Consider the following 10668-nt stretch of genomic DNA (forward strand, 5'->3'; position numbering starts at 1 on the left):
TCGCCTTGTTGGCCAGGCTAAAGTGCAGTGGTGCAATCGGCTCACTGCCACCTCCGTCTCCCAGGCTCAAGCAATTCTCCTGCCTCAGCCTCCCAAGTAGCTGGGATTATAGGCGTGTACCACCACACCCAGCTAATTTTTGTATTTTTAGTAGAGACAGGGTTTCACCATGTTGGCCAGGCTGGTCTTGAACTCCCGACCTCAGGTAATCTACCCGCCAAAGCGCTGGGATTACAGGAGTGAGCCACCTCGCCCAGCCAACCGTTCCTTCTATGAATCAGGTTCCTCACCACAAAATGGGGAGGAAAAAGGCATATATCCCATCATAAAAATACGGTAGCGCTTAGAACACAGACACTAGTCCTTAAAACACAAAATGCTTTCGCACGTGATAAATGTGTGAAAAACATTAATGCCATTTTATAAAAAATGATAACTTAGAAACCGAATGATTTTTTAAAATGAACACATCCTCTAAAATCATAAACATGTCAAGTATAGAAAATGAGTCATTCGTTAAATGCTATTTCTAACCTTAAAAAAAAAAAACACTGATACCTATTAATGAGACTTAACCTCTACAAAATAAGCCAAACTTCTGAAAAAATACATAAGTCCTTATTATGTGCCAGGCATTGTTCTAAATGTTTAGGATACCATCAATAAATAAAAGAGAGCAAACAAAATTCCCAACTCCCTGGAGCTTACATTCTGGTGGGACTGCTGATTATACATTTATAGCAAGTTACATGGGTGGATCCACAACTCCCAATTTAACTAGATCAGAATCTTCCAATCTGGCCTCAAGGCATGATATTTCTCAAATTGAACCGATTTGATTATCTGAGCAATGATAAACCTTTACTCCAACACACATTATCCAACTGGATAGCCATTTACTAGATAAGGCTCTGATGATAAAAAGTAGAAGTATAACAACAAGGTATTTTTCTAAGGGCACTTTTTTTCTTTCTTTCTTTCTTTCTTTTTTTTTTTTTTTTTTTTTTTTTTTTTTTTTTTTTTTTTTTTTTTTTTTTTTTTTTTTTTTTTTTTTTTTTTTTTTTTTTTTTTTTTTTTTTTTGAGAAGGAGTCTTGTTCTGTCACTAGGCTGGAGTGAATGGCGTCATCTCAGCTCACTGCAACCTCCGCCTCCTGGGTTCAAGTAATTCTCCTGCCTCAACCTCCCCAGTAGCTGGGACTATAGGCTCTTGCCACCATGCCCAGCTAATTTTTGTATTTTTAGTAGAGACAGGGTTTCATCATGTTGGTCAGGATAGTATCGATCTCTTGACCTCATGATCCACCTGCCTCAGCCTCCCAAAGTGCTAGGATTACAGACGTGAGCCACCTCGCCTGGCGAAGAGCACTTTTTGTAATGCAGCAGTTCTACCTTCATTCCTGGTAAACCTGTAGGAATGTTTAGAAACCAGGCTCATTCAAGATCGTGTCACTGCACTCCAGCCTGGCGACAAAGTGAGACTCCGTCTTAAAAAAAAAAAAAAAGAAAAAGAAACCAGGCTCATTCTGGGTGGGGACAGTGGAGAGGGTGCTGGGAAATGACTTCTCTGGGAGACGGGGCCTGGCTACTATTCTAAATATTTCAGGCTTCAGAGTAGCTAGATTTCCCTGGGACCCTCAGACCTGTCCCAGGGCCCAGTGGGGAAACCGAGGCCCATACAAGGAAGTAGAATTCTGAGTTGTTAGGGCTAAGCCTGACTCCTCTCTCCATGCTAACCTCCCCCCGCTCTCCACCACCCACTCTGTTGCCTCAGTAGGTTTTTGTTGTTGTTACCCAGGATGGAGAGTAGTGGCATGATCAAGGCTCACTGCACCTCCACCTCCCCTGCTCAAGGGATTCTCCTGCCTCAGCCTCCTGAGTAGTTGGGACTGCAGGTGCTCCACCACACCTGGCTAATTTTTGTATTTGTAGTAGAGATGGGATTTCACGACGTTGACCAGGCTGGTCTCAAACTCCTGGCCTCACGTGATCTGCCCATCTAGGCCTCCCAAAGTGCTGGGCTTATAGGCGTGAGCCACAACACTCAATCCTTCCATGGGTTTTCAGAAGCCCCAAGACCCCCTTCTCCCTTTCTCAGCCTGACAAGTTATACTGCTGTATCTCTCCCCCCGCCACATGCCCTATCAAGTACTGCACAGAGACCCCTACCCAGGGGCCCTGCACCATGAGATAATGTGAAATACCAACTGTGGACCGAACACAATAAAACCTCCAATTTTAAGAATAAAAAAAAAAAAACAGGCTCATTCTAGTCTTTTCTGCCAAATGAGAACTTGGAAGAAGGTAGTTTGGGAGCTACTGGCCACCATCTTGTGATTACAAGGGTAGAGCTTACTCGATAATGACACTAACATGTGGAGGAAAGTAAAGCCAAATCAAGAAACAGAGAGAAACCTACTGTCAGTAACAACATATGGTCTTCTAAATCCAGCCACACAACAGACCATAGACCCCTAGACTCTTCTGTTATATAAACTAAATAAACTCCCTTTAGCTCCGCCAGTTTGGGTTGAATGTTCTGTCACTTCCAACAACAAAATCCTAAGTGATGCTCATTCCAACTGCTATCCTAATAAACAAACAAACATGAAAACCACTAGTGAAAAAAACAAACAGCCAAATCATATAATATTCTTCTGTTGGGCTCAGAATGAGAAATAAAGCTCTTACCATACGTGCAAAACATGCAGTAAGGATTCCACTTCCAGATCCTACATCAAGAGCTTTAGCTCCTTCATGCAATTGATCAAACAGGAGTTCTAGTGCGTAGGCATGCTGCCAAAAGAAAACAAAAGAAACATTAAGACTATAGTACACATATCATGGCATATAAATAAAGTTGCCAACTTTCTACCAATTTTTCTACTATTGTCATCTACCAAGACAACCAAAACATATATCCTTACATCTTTCTGCACCGGAAATACAAAAGAAAATTGAGTAAAATTCTTACATTTAGATCAAGTGTTTCACTAATTTTAGACCTCCAGTGTGTGAATTTTTAACTTTTAATTAATTCAGTAAAAAGACTAAAAGATTTATAAGTGAAAAGTCTCTACCTTACTCCCATTCCCAACCATCCAGGTTTTTCACTCTGTAAAGGTAACCAATATTACTAGTTTCTTGTAATTCCTTCCAAAAAGGAAGGAATTCATTCTTTGTATATACAAGCAAATACATATGCTTTTTTTTTAGGGGGGTGGGGGGAGTAGAGTTTCACTCTGTTGCCCAAGCTGGAGTTCAATGGGTGATCTCGGTTCACTGCGATCTCCGCCTCTTGCTCCTGGGTTCAAGCGATTTTCCTGCCTCAGCCTTCCCAGTAGCTGGAATTACAGGAGCCCACCACTATGCCCGGCTAATTTTTGTATTTTTAGTAGAAATGGGATTTTGCCATGTTGGCCAGGCTGGTCTCAAACTCCTGACCTCAGGTGATCCACCCACCTTGACCCCCCCAAAGTGCTGGGATTAGAGGCATGAGCCACTGCACCCAGCCACATATGCACTTTTTTATTTAGGATATTTTGAAAGGCCTTTCATATCAATAAACAGCTTGTTCATTCTTTTTTGTGATTAAGGAGTTTATTCTTGTATGAATATATTATAATAACAAATATCAATAATGGGAGATAGCTCTAATCTTCTATTTAAAAAAAAAAGAAGATGAAATAAACATAAGGTATGTCTATAGGATAATAATCTATATAAAAATCTTCTTTTATAAGAAGTAGAATTGACAGAGCCAAAGGATATAAATTTGGCCAGGTGCAGTGGCTTACACCTGTAACCCCAGCACTTTGGGAGGCCAAGGGGGACAGATCAGTTGAGATCAGGACTTCAAGACCAGCCTAGCCAACATGGTGAAACCCCGTCTCTGCTAAAAATACAAAAATTAGGCCAGGTGCGGTGGCTTACGCCTGTAACCCCAGCACTTTGGGAGGCTGAGGCAGGTGGATCACCTGTGGTCAGGAGTTCAAGACCAGCCTGGCCAACAGGGTGACATCCTGTCTCTATTAAAAATACAAGAATTAGCCAGGTGTGGTGGCGGGCGCCTGTAATCCCAGCTACTTGGGAGGCTGAGGCAGAGAACTGCTTGAACCCAGGACGCAGAGGTTGTAGTGAACTGAGATCACGCCACTGTACTCCAGCCTGGGTGACAGAGCAAGACTCCATCTCAAAAAAAAAAAAAAAAAAAAAAAAAAAAAACAAAAAAAAAAAAAAAAAAAAAAAAAAAAAAAAAAAAAAAAAAAAAAAAAAAAAAAAAAAAAAAAAAAAAAAAAAAAAAAAAAAAAAAAAAATCAGATCCAATAGCAGTAAACACATTTACTACCAGATCTTGTTTGATAAAAATATGTATACATTAACCCACGGTGATAAATTAATACATCATTTTATATATATATATAAATGAAAAATAGGGGAAACTATTCCCAACAAATAAATACATATATAATAAATACATGTAGAAAAAATGATAAAAAGCATCCTTTGGGCAGCCATCTCAATAATAACTGACTGATTCAGGTAAAAATCATAAATGGAATCTAAAACTAGTAGACTAACATTTGAAAAATAAACAGGATATTTACATAATCTCAAAGGGTTTGCCCCAGATACTTATCACAAAAGGAAAAACAGTAATTTTACAATGGAGTCCAGAAAAAAGTTTTCTAGTGGAAAAACTTGGTCAACACTACCTTAATTAGATGATCAAAGTCAACATCACAATTATGGGACACACTGACATCAAATGCCTCTGCTAAGATACTTCATTTCTGGGATATGCCAGGCAAAAATGAAAACCCCATATTGAACTATGAGGAAACATCAAACAAACTCAAATTGAGGGACATTATATAAAATAAGTGGCCCGTATTCAAAAAAATTTTCAAGATTTTCAAGGCCATAAAAGAATAAGGAACCATTCCACAGTCATTCTTTAAAGGAAAAAATAGAGACATGACAAGTGAAAAAAACTCATAATCTGCCATTTTTTTTCGCAGATTATGTTATAAGGAACATTATCAGAACAAACGATGAAATCTGAATAAAGTCTGTAAATTGGCTAATAGTGTTATATCAATGCTAATTTCAAAAATTATACTGTGGTTACATAAGAGGATGTCCTTATTTTTAAAGGTAAAAAGCATCATGCCTGCAATTTACTCTCAAAGAGCTCGGAAAAAAGGAAATTAATACACACACACACACACACACACACACACACACACACACGAGGGAGGGGGTAAAGAAGGGAGAGAGAATAATTGATAAAACAAATGGTGAGATTTGCTTTACCAACGGTAAGACCCTGTGTGGATAAAGGTATACAGGAACTGTACTATTTGTATAACATTTCTGTAAGTTGGAAATTATGTCAAAAATTTAAAAACATTTTATCAATGAAAATAGCCAATGCCAAAGAGAAGGGTAGAATGGAAATGTCCTATTCCACAAAACGAGTCCTGTCCAATTCCAGTTGTCCCCACACATCATGCACCACATTCTAGATGTGTCTACTTTCTCAGGGTTAGATTCAGAACAAAGACTTCTAGCAAGAACACACACAGGTCTTGCTATGCAACTCCCCCAGAGCATCACATAAGGAATTACATAATATTGGGCCATCTCACTACTGGACATGCCAACCTCAACCACTTAGTAAATGCAGTCACCAATAGATCACTCTAATTTCAAGGCTTATTTATCTCTTTATAATTAATAATATGTGGGCCAGGTGTGGTGGCTTACACCTGTAATCCCTGCACTTTGGGAGGCTGAGGTGGGTGGATCACAAGGTCAGGAGTTCAAGACCAGCCTGGCTAACATAGTGAAACCCCATCTCTACTAAAAATATAAAAATTAGATGGGTGTGGTGGCATACGCCTGATATCCCAGCTACTTGGGAGGCTGAGGCAGAACTGCTTGAACCTGGGAGGTGGAGGTTGTAGTGAGCCGAGATCACGCCACTGCACTCCAGCCTTGGGCGACAGAGCAAGACTCTCTCTTGAAAAAAACAATAATAATAATAATATGTGGAATAATAATTTGAGACTACATGAATATTTTTGTTCTCCAACAATCTTCCTCCTTATGGTTTTAGATTCATTAATAATCTTTGCCTAATTCATTACGTTGATGATTACAAAACAGTAATCTTTATTTTTATTTTTGCAGAGTCAGAATCTTGCTTTGTTGCCCAGGCTGGTCTTGAACTCCTGGGCTCAAGGGATCACCTGCTCGGCCTCCTGAAGTGCTGAGATTACAGGCACGAGACATTGCACCCAGTCAAAATACTGATTTTTAAAATTTCATTATTCCTTCTACATTCATTAACATTCTTCTGGGTTGGTTGATTTGTTTTGAAAAAGAAAAAATCATTGCAAAAGCAGTTTCAGTAAAAACGCAAAAAAAAAAGAAAAAAGAAAAAAAAATCACTTTCTTTTTTTCCGTCTCGATTTTTTTTTATTCTCCATAGACTTAAAAAAAAGTTTTTGTTTTTCAATTCACTGTGCTATATAATCTGTTACTATCATTATTCTCGTTGATTCTCAAATTCTCTCAAATTTGGCCTTTGGGAGCCTCTTCAAATCTGCTCCTATGTCCTTCTGACATTACCTCCTCTGCCTTTGAGTACTTCCTCACTTTACAGGTATCCATCACTACTCCAAGGAGTGCTAGTCTCTTTTAGTAAGCAATGGTATTTAGGATCCCAAACCTGGGTGACAGGTGTGCTCTTTGCTACCAGAATACCATTTTAACAGGTTGCTTTTAATCTCTTCACCACTGCACACGTCACTTTTTCCTTTACAGGCTTGGAAAATATTCCAGGATTACAGTTACTTGCAAGCTTGTGATTTTAAAGTTCATTAATGTAGATGTCATTTCTCTTTGCATCCTCACAGAAAGCTTCTCTTTTAATACTGCTAAGATTTATGCAATAAATGATTCAAGATCATAACTGCTTGTTCATATAATACAATCAAAAATACTTTACCCTACTCACATACCTGCACCATATGCTTACTGTCTGTATATGCATATAAACATTCATATAGATGTTCCATGTGACTATATACATGCATAGATAACACAAGTATCTTTCCTTATTAAGGGTCATAGGTTACTCAGAAAATAAAAGTAATAAAAAATGTATTCGTGACCAGGTGCAGTGGCTCACACCAGTAATCCCAGCACTTTGGGGGGCCGAGGTGGGTGGATCACTTGAGTCCAGGAGTTCAAGACCAGCCTGGCCAACATGGTGAAACCCTGTCTCTACTAACAGTACAAAAATTAGCCTGGCGGCTTGGGGGGCCACACCTGTAATCCCAGCTACTCGAGAGGCTGAGGTTGGAGAATCGCCTGAACCCGAGAGGTAGAGGTTGCAGCGAGCCAAGATTGCACCACTACACTCCAGCTTGGGCAACAGAGCCAGACTGTATCCCAGAAAAAAAAAAAAAAAAATCGATGTAAAAGGTCTCATAAAAGAATTTAAAAATTTAGAAAAAAAAAACGCATCCATTTTGGAAAAAAATTCTGACATAAGCTATGAATATGCTAAGTGAACTAAGCTAGTCACAAAAAGACAAACACTTTATGATTCCACTTATATGAAGTACCTAGAGTAGCCAAATTCATAGAAACAGAAAATAGAATGGTAGTTACCAGGGGCTGAGGTAAAGAAAGAATGGGAAAACTGGGAAATTGTTATTGAGAAATTGTTATTGAATGAGTATATTGTTATTGAATGAGTATATTGTTATTGAATGAGTTTTAGTTTTGCAAGATGAAGAGTGTTCTGAAGATGACTGCATAACAGTGTGAATGTACTTAACACTACTAAATGATACACTTAAAATGGTTAAGAAGGCAAATTTTATGTTATGTGTATTTTAACACAATTAAAATATTTAATACATTTATATAAAATACAGTTTTAACAATAAAAAGACAAATAATCCAATTAAGAAATAGGCAAGAGCCCAGGTGTGGTGGCTCACGCTTGTAATCCCAACACTTTGGGGGCACAGGCGGGAGGACTGCTTGAGCTCAGGAGTTTGAGATCAGCCTGGGCAACAGAGCAAGATCCTGTCTTTAAAAAAATTTTTTTTAATTATGTATGTGAAAAAGGAAATGAGTAAGAGACTGAATGTTTCTCCAAAGATACAGAAATGGCCAATACGCACCTGAAAAGATGCTCAACATCATTAATCATTAGGGAAATGCAAATCAAAACCACAATGAGATACCACTTCATAGCCACTAGGAGGGATAAAAATTTTTTTAAAAAAAAGAAAATAACAAATGTTAACAAGGAAGCAGGGAAACTGAAACTCTCATACATTGCTAGTAGCACTGTAAAATGATGCAGCTACTTTGAAAAACAGTTTGGCCATTCCTCAAAATGTTAAACACAGAATTTTCATATATGACCTAGTAATTCCACTCCTATGTAAATACTAGAGAGAAATAAAAACACACAAAAATTTCTACACAAATGTTCACAGCAGCATTATTTAGAATAGCCAAACACTGGAAACAATCCAAATGTCCATCAACAGTTAATAAATGTTGTATGTCCACACAATGGGATGTTATTCAGTCATAAAAAGGAGTGAAGTACTGATTCACACTACAATAGGAATAAATCTTGAAAACACTATGCTAAATTTAAAAAGCCAGTCACAAAAGGCAACATATTATAGCATTCTATTTACATGAAATGTCCAGAATAGGCAAATCTATAGAAACAAAAAACAGATTAGTAGTTGCCAGGACCTGAGCAGAGCAGGGGTTGGTATCTGACTGCTAATGGGTATAAGGAAGGTTTCCTTCGGCAGTGATGAAAACGTTCTCATAGTAGACAGTGGTGATGTTTGAACAATTCTGAATAAACTAAAAATCACAGAATTCTACACTTTAAAGGGATGAATTCTGTAGTATAAGAATTATATCTTTTTTATATTTTTTCTGAGACAGGGTCTTGATCTGTCACCCAGGCAGGAGTACATTGGCGTGATCAAGACTCACTGCAGCCTCCATCTCCCAGGCTCAAGCAATCCTTCCACCTCAGTCTCCAGGGTAGCTCGGACAACAGTCATGCATTAACACACTCAGCTAAATGTTTTTTTTATTTTTGTAGAGATGGGATCTCACCATACTGCCCAGGCTGGTCTCAAACTCCTGGGCTCAAGTGATCCTCTTGCCTTGGCCTTCCAAAGTGCTGAGGATTACAGGCTCAAGGCACTGTGCCTAACCAAGAATTATATCTTTTTTTTTTTGTAATCACTGCAACCTCCGCCTCCCAGGTTCAAGTGATTCTCCTGCCTCAGCCTCCTGAGTAGCTAAGATTACAGGCACACGCCACCATGCCCAGCTAATTTTTGTGTTTTTAGTAGGGACAGGGTTTCACCTTGTTGGTCAGGCTGGCCTTGAACTCCTGACCTTGTGATTCACCCACCTCAGCCTCCCAAAGTGCTGGGATTACAGGCGTGAGCCACCGCACCTGGCAAGAATTATATTTTAATAAAGCTGTTTTGTGGTGGTATTCTAAGTGCATCCTTTGCCATGGAGTAATTGCTATGCTTTGTTTGGCAATGAACTGCACACCCAGATCAAGCTTCAGAGGAAAGAAAAAAAATAACAAAGCATTTCCCTTAATATCTGAAAGCATACCACTCCAGTCAATTTCCCAACCATGCTAGATACTGGCTCTCTAAAATAACTTTTAGCATTCATGCATTTTTTTTTTTTTTTTTTTTTTTTTAGAGTTTTGCTCTTTTGCCCAGGCTGGAGTGAAGTGGCACAATCTTGGCTAACTGCATCCTGTGCCCCGGGTTCAAGTGATTCTCCTGCCTCTGCCTCCTGAATAGCTGGGATTATAGGCACCTGTCACCACACCAGGTTAATTTTTGTATTTTCAGTAGAGACGGGATGTCGCCATGCAAGCCAGGCTGGTCTCAAAATCCTGACCTCAGGTGATCCACCTGCCTCGGCCTCCCAAAGTGCTAGAATTACAGGTGTGACCCACTGTGCCCAGCTGCATCCATGCTTCTATATAAGTCTTTCATTTAAGTAGCAGTTCAAACTGTTTGCAGATACCTTAAAACTATAACTTTTCTTTTTAATCACTAATTTATTTGAATAGGGTAATGCACAAAAAAGCCATTCCTAATCTATGGTTTAAAGAAAAAAGAGGCCGGATGCAGTGGCTCATGCCTGTAATCCCAGCACTTTGGGAGGCCAAGATAGGCAAATCACAAGGTCAGGAGTTCGAGACCATCCTGGCCAACATAGCAAAACCCATCTCTAAAAATACAGAAAAATTAGCCAGACGTGGTGGTGGGTGCCTGTAATCCCAGCTACTTGGGAGGCTGAGGCAAACAGAATCGCTTGAACCTGGAAGGCGGATGTTGCAGTAAGCCGAGATCACACCAATGCACTCCATCCCAGGCAACAGTGCAAGACTCCATCTCAAAAAAAAAGGCCGGGCGCGGTGGCTCAAGCCTGTAATCCCAGCACTTTGGGAGGCCGAGGCGGGTGGATCACCAGGTCAAGAGATCAAGACCATCCTGGTCAACATGGTGAAACCCCGTCTCTACTAAAACTACAAAAAAATTAGCTGGGCATGGTGGCACGTGCCTGTAGTCCCA

At 39.5% G+C, this 10668-nt stretch overlaps 1 protein-coding gene across 1 annotated transcript in view; it reads right to left on the bottom strand.

Annotated features, from left to right (window-relative positions):
- The window catches only part of PCMT1 (protein-L-isoaspartate (D-aspartate) O-methyltransferase), a 54412-nt gene that overhangs the window by 16251 nt on the left and 27493 nt on the right, over positions 1–10668 (bottom strand). The window contains 2 exon segments of the mRNA XM_017505737.2: positions 2690–2794; positions 7033–7038. Coding sequence (XP_017361226.1) covers positions 2690–2794; positions 7033–7038 — 111 coding nt within the window.

The sequence above is a fragment of the Cebus imitator genome, unplaced genomic scaffold, assembly GCF_001604975.1.
Source record: "Cebus imitator isolate Cc_AM_T3 unplaced genomic scaffold, Cebus_imitator-1.0 Scaffold341, whole genome shotgun sequence".
Lineage (NCBI taxonomy): Eukaryota > Metazoa > Chordata > Mammalia > Primates > Cebidae > Cebus > Cebus imitator.